At 37.1% G+C, this 13,218-nt stretch overlaps 1 protein-coding gene across 1 annotated transcript in view; it reads right to left on the reverse strand.

Annotated features, from left to right (window-relative positions):
- Window positions 1–13,218, reverse strand: part of ext1b (exostosin glycosyltransferase 1b) — a 382,194-nt gene that overhangs the window by 36,082 nt on the left and 332,894 nt on the right. Inside the window, exon 7 of the mRNA XM_030147124.1 lies at window positions 4,309–4,404. Within this exon, the coding sequence (XP_030002984.1) occupies window positions 4,309–4,404 (96 nt within the window). The remainder of the gene's footprint in view (window positions 1–4,308; window positions 4,405–13,218) is intronic.

A 13,218-nucleotide genomic window follows, 5' to 3' on the forward strand; every position in this document is an offset into this window, starting at 1 on the left:
TTAATATAATACTACTACCACTACTACTACTACTAATAATAATAGTATAACAATATCACACATCCTTTTTCCTATATATACTAATATGATAATATCCATTTACAACTTTCTAACCAGATATTAATACCAGATATTAATAAAACTAAAAAAGAACAAAAACAAAATTACATATACATACATAATATAAATATATATATATATATATATATATATATATATATATAAAATATTCTATATTGTCCTATATAGTAATAATATATTCAAATATCCATATTTAAACTAGATATTATCAGCGCATATGTGGCAAAGCCCCACTATGAAAAACAACCGGGTCCCCCCCCAGGCCCTTTCCTCTCTGTATTTTTGTAAAAATCATTTATTTGTATTTGTTTTTAAACTGTTTGATGTGCACCGCAGTGTACTGTAATCTGCTTCCCTTTTCTAAAATATACACTGCGAGCCAGCTACGAAACAATAAAAACCCAGCTCCGATCAGCATGTTGCGCTTCCACATCTGACCTTTGACCTCTGTGAAAAGAGGCCACGGAAGAGTCAAGATAAACACAGCAGAATCCTCTTCCACAGGGCAGCGTCTCCAGCGTTAAAGCCTAATAAGCTTGTCATAATAAATGCCACTGAGGCATGCTTTAGGCTGTGGGTTATACGTCTAGTGCGAGGGCTTAAAAAAAAATAGAAAAATGTTCCTCTTATGAGAGTGTCAGTCATAAGATGAGAGTAACTTTATCTTCAGAGAAAAGCAACATACCTCTACACTGACACGCTGAGAAAACACCCACTCATATAACAGTGTTTTTACTACAGTTCTCAAAAGCTCGAGGTTATATTTAAACCTCGCTGACACTATGTACATGAAAATATTTAGTGGAGAAAATATGTAGCTTTTGAGGAATAGATAGATAGAAAAATCCAACATGAAATACATTAATGTAATAATGACGTGGGGTTTTAAAAGCTGGAGGGATGAGCTTTAAGAGAAAAACACACTAGAAACACTGATCCAATCCAGTATCAGTATAGTATATATCACAGAAATACATTGTGATCCAATTCAATTTTCAATTCAGCTTTATTTATAGAGCACATTTCACGCACAAGGCAGACTCAATGTGCTTCACAACAGGTATATAACATAAAAACGTAATAAAAGACGGAATCCAGAATCCATAGTCTGATTTCAGTTTAAAACAAGTGTTACCAGGCACAACAAACCCCGCCCCTCACACATATCGCAGCTTATTTTGGGATTGATTCAGCTGATGTCATTGTGTCTAAATGTGTGGTGATGTCAGCATATCAATTGCCTCTATATATGTGCCAAGTTTGAAGTAAATTGAAACAAAATTGATGTTTTAACAGACAATTGAAATTGTGCCCCTTATAAGTAAATGAGAGAGAAAAAAAAAAAAAAATCATAAAAAATTTGAACTTTGACCTTCTTCTCCCAAAACATAACCACATCTATTCTGGGTCTCTGGCAATCTATGAACCCAATTTGGTATGAATTGAACCAATAGTTTTGCTGCTGCAGGCATTTGAAATTTCGGCCATTATAAGTAAATGGGAAAAACAAATATATTCTAAAAATTCGTAACAAATTTAAACTTTGACCTACTATTCCCAAAATGTAATCAGATTTATTCTGGGTCACTGGCAATCTATAAACCCAATTTGGTATGAACTGAACCAGTAGTTTTGCTGCTGCAGGCATTTGAAATTTCGGCCATTATAAGTAAATGGGGGGAAAAAAAAGATTTGAAAAATTCATAAAAAATGTGAACTTTGACCTTCTTTTCCCAAAATGCAGTGACATCTATTCGGGGTCACTGGCAATCTATAAATCCAATAGGGTATGAATTCAACCAATAGTTGTGCTGCTACAGACATGTGAAATTTCTCCCATTATAAGTAAATGGGAAAAACGAATATATTTAAAAAATTCATAACAAATTTAAACTTTGACCTACTATTCCCAAAATGTAATCAGATCTATTCTGGGTCACTGGCAATCTATAAACCCAATTTGGTATGAATTCAGTCACTAGTTTTGCTGCTAGAGTGTTAACAAACAAACAAACAAAGAAACAAACTGAACCAAAAACAATACCCTTTACCGTCCCTTCGGGGAGCGGGGTGATGAGTCATAACTAAAGCTTTAATCAGTAGGTTAATAACCATATCGACAGGCTTCTTAACTGGAATTACTGTAAAAAAAAAAAAAAACATGTAGAATCATCTACTAATATGGTTATGTTCTGTTCAGTTTCAGATTCAGTGATTAATTTGTTCGACGAATGCACAGTGACACAGATACATATATTAAGGTATTCATTAGATGTTTAATTTAGCAGCTATCCAGTTTGTAATGAAGTCAAACCTGTTTTCCTTCTCCAAACTACACTAACTATACTAGCATTTAAAAAAACTAAACAAAAAAAAAAGAGTCTGGACACTGTAAAAAACATGTAAAATGTGATTTTTTTTTTTAGATCCACACCATATTTAAAGAGGAAGAAAGTCTGATTTTACAGTCCTATAAGATGGGGCTCCGTAAGGGGGGGCGGGGGACGACAAATTCATGGGGTCCAGCATTTCTGGGGGGCCCATAGAGCAGTGGAAGGGGCCCAGTGGATACAGGTTAAAAGTTGTGAAAATTTCATGTAAGGTGTGCTGTATAACAGACATAGAAGCCAGGAGTCGGACATTGAAAGGATGTTAAGTTTCACTCCCCCCCGCCGCGACAAATCGATAACATACTGAATTTTATAAAGGGCCCACATTGTTTAGCTTTCATGGGGCCCACAATTGCTAGCCTATGGGTAAAATTCAACCTTTACATTTGTCAACATCCATCTATTCTCTGTAAATACAACCAAAAAGAAAAGAAAATAATATGAAAAAATAGAAATAAAATAAGAAACACACCCCTTTAAAAGGAAAATGAGGGGAGAAGGAGCTTCCTATCTGTTTAGTTCATCGTCATTGTGTCCATTTTCTAGTACATTACATTCGTCCAGGAAGTTTCCCAAAATCTGTTGAGTTTATTTATTGTGGTGAAAGAAAGGAAATCACTCCCTTCAGATGTTGTAAAAGCCCAAAGAGGATTCACTTCTTCTAAAAATGCCCCGTTTCACTTCCAGGAAACAAATCCTCAGTAAGGAACATGTGCTCGTAGACCCAACTCCAGATCTATACCAGTACCTCGATCAAGAACACTGACAGGAGAATAAACCTAGCATACATGTTTTCAATAACGAGTGACATTCGAGTAAACTTTTACCACGTTTGGGTTCACATAGATGCGTCTCAGTTTTGGCCACAGACTTTGGACTTGTGTCTTCTTCATAACTTGCGACACAGATGGAAGTGCTGAACAGAATCCACGCCGCTACTAAAAAAGCGCTAGTTCACAGACACTAACAAAAAATATCTGCTGACACTCCTTCTGTACAACTTTGGAAAGCTGTGTCAGCGTACTGACGTCTCTGTCATTACCACAGCAACCCGTGCAGATCAGCTGGTGTCGTCTGAACGTACAAATCCAATCTGATCTCTTGTAAATAACGGCGCAGACGGACCAATTCCCCTGCAGTTTGAGCAAAGCTTAACAGTTGCTTAATTCAACATGTCCTTAGTTTGGAGATATTTCAGTGTTGAAAACAGACAAAAGCAAGACTGCAACTTTTAATGTGTGCAAAGCGAAGGACATTGTGCTGCATGGTACAATACTACCAATTTAATTAAGTGCATGTTTAATTAAGCGAATGAACACTAGTATTGCATCGGCGGATACACAATTTGTTTGGAAACGTAACAGTGGACTGTGCATCTCGACAGAAAATACTGATATTTACACCAAATATTACTCAACTCTAACATTTCTCAAGAGATTTCATTTCAGACTTCATTTAATTAGATATTTGGGGATGATTTAAAATAAATAGAAGCAGTAAATAAATGTGGCCGTGTGTATGCACTCACCTATTATTGGCTCCCTCCTTATCTTTTCCAACAATATGCATTAGCCTTTCAGTCACACTGTTTTTCCCTGTGTATATTATTCCCATTACTGAGCTTTAATTAAAACCACACAAACTGTCCTTTAATGGAATCAGTGTAGCACAAATCGAAACTCATTAACTCTCCAAAACTCTCGGACTGAATAAAGTGTGTTCAGATAGTATAGCTTTACATTTGGAGAATATGCATAAGATGAGTTGCATAATTACAAACGATAGCGATCACCTTTGAGGTAAATGAAGAGTTTAAGGAGTTTGAGAGCAGACAAACCTTATTTTCTCCCTCGATGACGATGACAGGCACCGAGGTGGCGGGCCAGCGGTGTTTAGCAGGAAGAGGCTTGTCACAGTTCCACAGGACGATGATCTACGACAAAGAAAAACAAACCTAGCCTTATTACCGGTGCCAAATAGCTGCAGTGCATTAAATTTGATTTCTATCATTTTATCTCCTTACGAAAACAACTTCCTGGCTTGTTGTTGTTGAAGCGACCCTTCAAACATGTGACATTTACGTGCCCTGCAGCCAGAAAATGTCACCTTATAAATGGACTGATTGAATTTGGACGAGTGGGGAATGCAGCGGAAGAGATAAAATATTTCATATTGTGTGGTAGAATAGTTTCTGGAGGTGCATTCACTGCACAAACAACCACATCCCACTGTCACTTCCATATAGAATCAACGTTTTATTGTTTTATATGGTGTTTTGGATTCATTTCACTGCTATGTTAATGTGCTCCATTTTACTGCTGTCCATGTTTAACCCTTTGTAGGGCACTCAGAAATACTCTGAAATTCAAAATTTAACCTTAGTGTGTAACTGGAGGACATAAGACTTTACTTTTGTGATTTTTTTCAAATTTTTTATTGTTATATAGAAACTCAAGGTCAATTAAATTACCATATTTGTTTCCTTCCTTACCCATGAGTGGCAAAAAGTCAATACAAAAAATACAAGAAAAACACATGTAATGTGAGAGGAACATGTATTTTTAGAATATCACTTTTGGCACATTACAACAACATAAGTGCTGATCCAGACACCTGTAAACCTCCACATTATCCCTTTGAACATCATTACTAGGGATGGGAATCGAGAACCAGTTCTTTTTGAGAACCGGATCCCAGTAGCTCGATTCCTTGGAATCGTTTGCCTGCCTGCTTAACAATTCCGCTTATTGATTCCACCTTCGTTGCGCATGCGTGATGACATCACGTGTATGCTGCATTGTTTTGGTCGAACGTAGCCAACATGGTGTTGAGGCAGAAATGGTCTAAAAAGACGACACCAGGTCCACTGGAACACTGTCAAAGCTTCCATTTCCTCAAAAGGGTGAAATCCCTCCAATATGTTCAAACATTTGTCCACAGCATGTGATTCATTTACAGGAATGTCACTTATTTGGCTTAGAGTCTGGTTTTGACCAACTCTATATATAAAGTGTCATGAGATAACTTTTGTTGTGATCTGGTGCTATATAAGTAAAATTTGATTGATTGATCGATTGATTGATTTGATTGGTTTTCCCCTGTAAGTCGCTTTGGAAAAAAGCGCCTGCCAAATGCATAAACGTAAATGTAAATGTATTTGATACGCTACTTAGCAACGCTTGTGAATGTAGTGGCAGAGTGAACGCCGGGCCCAGTTCCGGTTCCGATGCAGGCAGCAAATGTCGAACTCCCTCAAATACAAGTTTCCGAAGGTAGGGGAAAGGAAATGAAGTGCACAACAACAGGAGACGAGCCGAGCTGAGTCAAACTGGCAATATGTGGCAATAGAGGAATTAGTAAAGCGTCTTAAGTTTCACTTTAACTCCACGCCGCTGCCCCCCTGAACTGGGCCCGGCATCATCTGTTATTATTATTTGTACATACTGCATATGGTTTATTTTCTGTGCAGAGATGGAAATATAAAAGACAGTTAATGCAAACACACCCGTTTGTATGCTTTTATTCCCTCACCCAGTGAGAATTGATAAGAGAATCTATACGGAATTGGATCGATAAGCAAAATCGATAATGGAATCATTAAATTCTTATCGATTCCCATCCCTAATTACATACAGTCGTGGAAAAAATTATTAGATCACCCTTGTTTTCTTCAATTTCTTGTTCATTTTAATGCCTGGTACAACTAAAGGTACATTTGTTTGAACAAATATAATGATAACAACAAAAATAGCTTTGCAGCACCTGGGGGGTTCAAATTCAAACTGTATAAACTATTAGGATCCAAATACACAAATAAATGAACCAAAGACTAATAAAAGTGGGTTTAGATAAATGACCCCTTTAAGGCATAAAGTGGCACAAAATTGAAACATTAAAACTCAGTAACTCATGTTTGTGCTCATGTACAGTGTGAGTAAATGTTAAATTCTACCATGGTCTGAAACATGTTTCCTTATACATTTTCCAGCCCATAAACCTCATGTTCCACTTTAATCATGCAATGTTTAACATGAAGAGCTCATGTTCTCCAAGCCATTCAAATCATGTTTTATATTTCTTTGACTGCTGTTCAGTGACCTGAAGGCCTGCTGACATCGAATAGTCACATTAAGTTAACCTCACAGAGCACTGTGACTGCAGACCTTATTAATGTTTGACAAGTAGCACACACACGCAAAAAAAAAAAAAAAAACACGACCTTTGACATATAGATAAGCATTTACATCATTACATCACATGCTACTCTTCTCACATCATCTTAAATTTGAGCTAAAGCACAATTTCACTTATATAAGTATGTTTAATAACACAGCTGTCCATCATGGCTGCAATAAACACCAGTGAGTATTCAGTATTTTTATTTTTTATTTTGACTATGAGTTTTGAGTATTTGAGTGAATATTCTGTATTAATGTAGTGTGAGAGACAGTGCATGGGAATGACCTTACACTTATTATCAGCAAATAAATTAAAGAATATAAAGACTGCATGCAAATTAATCTGAAATCTTTAGTTGCAAAATAAAAAATAAAAAATAAAACAAATACAAACATGTAGTGCCATTTGATGAAACAACTTACATTTACACATTCACAGAGTCTGTACTTGCACTTAATATTTAGTTAATACAGTAATCAATTACAGTAAAATGCAGTGCCCTGTAAGTACCAGGATGTACCCCAAAACTGGTCAAAATGTTTAATGTGGAACCTTGGACATTTCTCATCCTCAACAAATTACCATCATGCAAAGTGTCATAAGAGGAAACTGAGGTTTAAAACAATATAAGCTTATTACAGTCTATAAAAATGTAATCATTCACTAACAGGTGACTATGCACTTATTAATACACTAAACTACCTGTTAGCAAAGGTTAATAAATAATTTATTAAATGGACTGCATGCACATATAACTTTTGGAAGGTCTTATTCTTGCATCTTAAAGTTGTAATACCACTGATGTCCACAAGGGGGGGCCAAAGATTTGCATTGAACTTCTCTCTAAAACTTTTTTTTTTTTATATATATATATATATATATGTATCTTTGGTGATTTTTTTCGCAGCACTCATTCTGGTCCTATTTTTGTTCTGTCAGTCTTCTCTCAAGTCAAATAGAAAGCTTTTGATTGACAGACCTGTGCGACAATTCACCCGCCTTCCAGGTTAAACTTTCAGACTTTTGTTTTAATTAATAAAACACATTTTTCCCTCGTAACAAACAATTCCACTACAAAGACGGTAAAATTACATTCTTACCCAGTGCTTAATGGATTTCACTGTTTTACAAGGTCAGTAAGTTAGCAGTTAGCATTAGCTCACCTCAATAGCTTTGCCCGTTTTGTCCAATATGGTCACTTTCAGCTCCAAAAAGCCAACATGGTGATGACCAAAACACAAACAACTAGCTTTCTTTGTCCACAGTATTATTATTTATTTAGTTTGGGTTAATTTAAAGACCTTAATATATAGCTTTGTCATTTTTGAAATTTTCCAAGCTTTAACCTGCCATATTTTCACCTCCATCATGCAGAGTGTTGTTAGACCATCAGAATATCATTAATGTTTTGTTTAGCTTTTAGAATTTAGATTGCCTCATAAGCACTGATTCATTCATTTTCGGTTTAGTCCCTGTGAGGGATGGAGGGATGCCAGAGTCTATCCCAGCTACCAGTGTTTGAAGGCGGTGTACACCCTGGACACTGGGGCGCCGTAAAAGGGGGGTAAACATGACAAATTCATGGGGCCCAGCATTTCCAGGGGACCCAGTAGATATAGGTTAGAAGTTGGGAAAATTTCATGTAAACTCTGGAATAAAAGAGAAGCGTAGAAGCCAGGAGTCGGACGGCCAAAGTTAAGTTTCACTTTCGGTTTGCTAGTTTTGGTAGTTACGGCACTTATGGAACACATCACATATATACCCCCCGATCTGACAACATATTTGCAGGCCCACAACGTTTACCTTTCACGGGGCCCACAATTGTTAGCAGTGCCCCAGCCTGGACATGTCACCGGTTCATCGCAGGACTGACATATGCCACATTTCCACTACATGGAACCGGCTCGACTCGACTCAATTCGGATACCAGGTCCTATTCCTGGAGACCATTTCCATTACAGGATACAACCGACTTTAGAGTACCTGGATGCGGCACGTTACTTCCATGTCGTCTGCTCAAAGAGTTGCTGATAAACTCACTCGTTGCGTGTTATCTCGTCAAACTCATGCTGAATTTTTACATCTGAACCTCCTCAACTGACCATGGTGTAGTTTAGTGGGCTGTCATCATGTGGATTAACCTACCGCTACATTTACTGCCAACTTCCACATCTGTTTTCTGTAAAACGGCGGGTCACAGAGACAATTCTCTGACCAATCAGTGGTCTGCAGTGTTTACACGTCATGTTTTAGTATCTGGTCCCCAGTCTTGGAACCTTGATGGAGGTGATACCAAAAAACTAGTACCGGGTACAAGATTCCAGGTCCTTTTTCATAATGGAAACGCAATAAGGCTGAGTCAAGTCGAGCCGGTACCATGTAGTGGAAACATGGCAATATATAGACCTATTCAGACCTATGGGTGAATTAAGACAATTTTTGACAGTGGGAGAACACCAGAGTTCCCACAGAGAAATGCAAACTCCACATAGGGTGGTCTTACTGCGAGGCCATAGGGCTAACCACAGACACAACAAAGATAAATAATTAGATGAAATGAGGCACTGAGACACACAGAAGCAAACACACCCTTAAACAACATCAACATTTCTTGCAAAAAATCATTATCCAATTAGTGCCAAAGAAGGTTGTGATTAGTAAGATGATAGGGATACATAATCATCAGCATCCAGTGCTGCAGTCTTCAATTGCAGTGTGTCAGCTAACATCTGCCCTGCTGAAATGTCCTTGAGCAAGTCAGTAAATTAATCCATCCTACAGTAGTTCTACTATTGCAGAACTGCACAGACATCCCTGATGAAGCCAAACCACAAGAATTTCCCTGCAGGGATCAATAAAAGTTCACATTATTCTGACATTAACTACGTCACACACAGCAGTTTCCCACAGGGACTCAGTACCCTGACTGGACCTGCCAAATTATGAGCCCAGAGCCATTTGGATGTCTGTGTTAAGGTGTTTCTGTGCGACTGAAGCAGATGTGTGTTACCATTCCGCTTCAAGGCTGACAGTTAAGGCATGTCATTACTGTCAACGCCAACATATACTTATTTGATGAATCATTAAACTATCCAAGTAAAAAAAAAAAAAAAGAAAGAAAACAGATAAAGTGATGAGAAGCTTTATTTAAAGAGGTCAACCCTCTATGGAAACTTTTACTTGAGTACGGAACAATTTTGAGGTACTTTTCTTGACTATTTCCATTTTACACTGGTTCATGCTACTACTTTGTTACATCTCAGAAGCTAATACTGTACTTTTTACTCCACTACATTTGACAGATGTTTAGATTTAGTTACTTTTGAGCAGATACAAGTATTTCCAACAACTAACATTTATGTGTTAAGACTTACACTACAGTTCTATGCCAATCTATGAGTAAACAGCTCTGCCAAAAAGTGATCCTTCACTCTAAACATATCACATTACAATAAATGTTGAAATCATCCAATATGTCACTAAAAATCAAACATCAGAGACATATTATTTCTTGTTTCTTCTTCTATTAACCATATGTTCAGCCCTCAGATTTATTTGGTGTCCCTGTTTTATAAGAGTGGATATAAAGTCACCCAAACCTGCTCCATTTCCTGCAGATACAACAGTAACATGTTGCAACAACACTGATGTGTCAGGGTTATTAATCTAATGATGTCAGATATAATAATATATGAGTCACAGGAAACAAACCAGTTGTTTTATTTTTTTTAAATTTTCCTCTTGAGACTCAATTTTCCGGTGTCTAGTATTACAAGACTACGGTTAAGTTTCTTTTTTTTTTTGACATTTATCATCATATTTTAACTAGATGAAGCACTTTAGTGACCTTGTGAAGCCACTAGTCTACAAGACAAATGCATCCAAAATAAAATAAATGAAATTTCATACAACAAATAAAGAAAAATTAAGTTAAACGAGCTAGTTGGCTATAGTTGTCAAATGGAGTATTTGTCCAATAGTACCAGGGATGTTGTTACATGTATACACCATAGCCTGGTTTCTGGTAGTCGGGGAACACCACAAAGGTGAAAAATAACTCACAAGAAATGCAAACATGTCAGCTGTAGTAAAGCATTGCACTGTAAGAGCGATAAAGACACAGAGTTTGTCTTCAGCAATAAAATAATAAGTGGTCCCCTCACACATGTTGTAGCCACTTGATGTCATCATATCAATTGCCTCTATATATGTGCCAAGTTTGAAGTAAATTGAAACAAAATTGATGTTTTTATAGACATTTTAAATTTTTCCCATGATCAATAAATGGAAGAAGAAAAAAGATTGAAAAAATTTGAACTTTGATCTACTTTCCCCAAATTGTAACCACATGTATTCTAGGTCACTGGCAACCTATAAACCCAATTTTACATGAATTAAACCAATAGTTTTGTTACTAGAGACGTGAAATTTTGCCCAATATAAGTCAATGGGGGAAAAAAGATTTTAAAAATTCATTTAAAAAAAGTGAACTTTGACCTACTTTTCCCAAAATGTAATGACATCTATTCTGGGTCACTGGCAATGTATAAACCCAATTTGGTATGAATTCAACCAATAGTTTTGCTGCTAGAGTGTTAACAAACAAAGAAACAAACAAACCGTACCAAAAACACTACCCCTTGCCTCCCCTTTGGGGGGCGGGGTAATAATAATATTCTTGGGAAAAGGCGTCTGAAAGCTGTTTGTTCCAAGGCCATAGTAAAACAACAAACAGAACACCGGCTTCCCCAAAATTAAAAGCACAACAAGTCAAGTCATGGTTCAAAACATTCCAATGTGGATTAACATTAAAACCAGTCTCTGAACTCCACTATGGCAACCACCAGCTCCATCAGTCACAGCCACATATCCTCATCTACCTCTGTGGTGACAGTGACAGAAGAACAGCTGAAGGACATGTTTACCTGTTGATCTTGTCTCCCTGACAGCAGATGAATGAGTATAAATACATAAGTGGTAAAGTGGTCTTGTCTTCTGTGGCTACAGTATCTTTAAAGTTTGGCAGTGGTTTCTGAAATGTCAGATTAAATGTCTGTGTTATGTTCTGCACAAATTGCAGCTGTAATGAGTGATGGGGGTATTGGTATGTATCACAAATATGATTAAAACTGGGATACTAGTGTGCATATGAACACTGTGCACATTAGAATAAATTCATTTTAGAACTCCTTTTAGTTGAAGATTTACAAATCTACAGGGTGTATCAAAAAAAAAAAAAAAAACTAAAAATTGTGGAAAAATTACCCCCAGTTCCGCATTTGATCATTTTTGGAATTTTCTTTTATGGATGTTGGTTGGTAGGGGATTGGTGAATATTTGTCCAAATTTACAGACCCAGGTTTTCATGCATGTGTGAGCAGGGGCAAATTGCGCAATCCAAGTTAAACCTGGTTTGCACAAAGTAGCGGTGGGATTTAAATCCAATCAAAGGTCATGAGAGGGGACAATGGGCATCCATGTTGTTTTCCACAAAACTGCCAGGTTACAGCATTAACACTTTGGCCACCATGTCAATTTCATTTCTTTACCCATGGCAGCTGTTCCTGCCTTTCAAAGTTAATTCAACTTGTTTAGGCCTGAAAATGTCACTGAGGACAGGCCAACTTAGGCCCAGGCCCAGTGGTTCCCAACCTTTTTTGGCTTGTGACCCCATTTTAACGTCACAAATTTCTGGTGACCCCAGACATTCAAATCAGAGACGTTTTATTTCGCTAAAATTAAATGTTTTTGATCATTTAATAGTTTGCTATACTATGTTGCAGATAAACATTAATTTTTGATGACATTTAGTCTATATAATGTATATTATTATGAATGGAGGTAGAAAAGCCAGGTGTAGATTACTGCACAAAGTGAGAATTTGATTTTCCTTGGTCAGGATATGTACAGTCAGTCCAGCTTGGATTTACAAGGCTGACAATTAATACTGAACAAACAAGAACTCAAACTATGAATTATGAAAGAGCTGCAGCATCTGAAACCGACCACAATGAACATTTGAATGATAAAAAGAACCACAGTGCTTCAGTTTCAGCTTCAGAGTTTGTCATGTCTTTTATGTATTGTGATTGTGTCTCTCAACTCACCACATATATTTTTTATTAGTAAGCTTTTATTTTTAACAATTACTAGCAATTTCAGGCGACCCCGCTTGAATTCCAGGCGACCCCACGTGGGGTCCCAACCCCAAGGTTGAAAAACACTGCCCTAACCCTAATACAAATAGGTTTAGCAAAATATGACCCCTTTAAGACCCCTTGGGAACCCTGTCAGTGAGCACTTTTGTCATTCATTTTCCAATTCATCTCATCAAAGAAAGTAAGATTCAACACATTTTGTCTCTGTAGCAGATCATTGCCAAACAATTCTACCCCAGTGCCTTTTGATTACTGTAGGACTCTTCATGCAGAGCGTTTACTTGTAATGGAGTATTCTGCATCAGTGTTCTGGTAATTTTTCTTAGGTAAGGGATTTGACTACTACTGCCACTGCTGGCTACAACAGGTACACGATCAGAATCTTCTTTCCATTTCCCTGCACATAAGTG

Source organism: Sphaeramia orbicularis, chromosome 11 (genome assembly GCF_902148855.1).
Source record: "Sphaeramia orbicularis chromosome 11, fSphaOr1.1, whole genome shotgun sequence".
Classification (NCBI taxonomy): Eukaryota; Metazoa; Chordata; class Actinopteri; order Kurtiformes; family Apogonidae; genus Sphaeramia; species Sphaeramia orbicularis.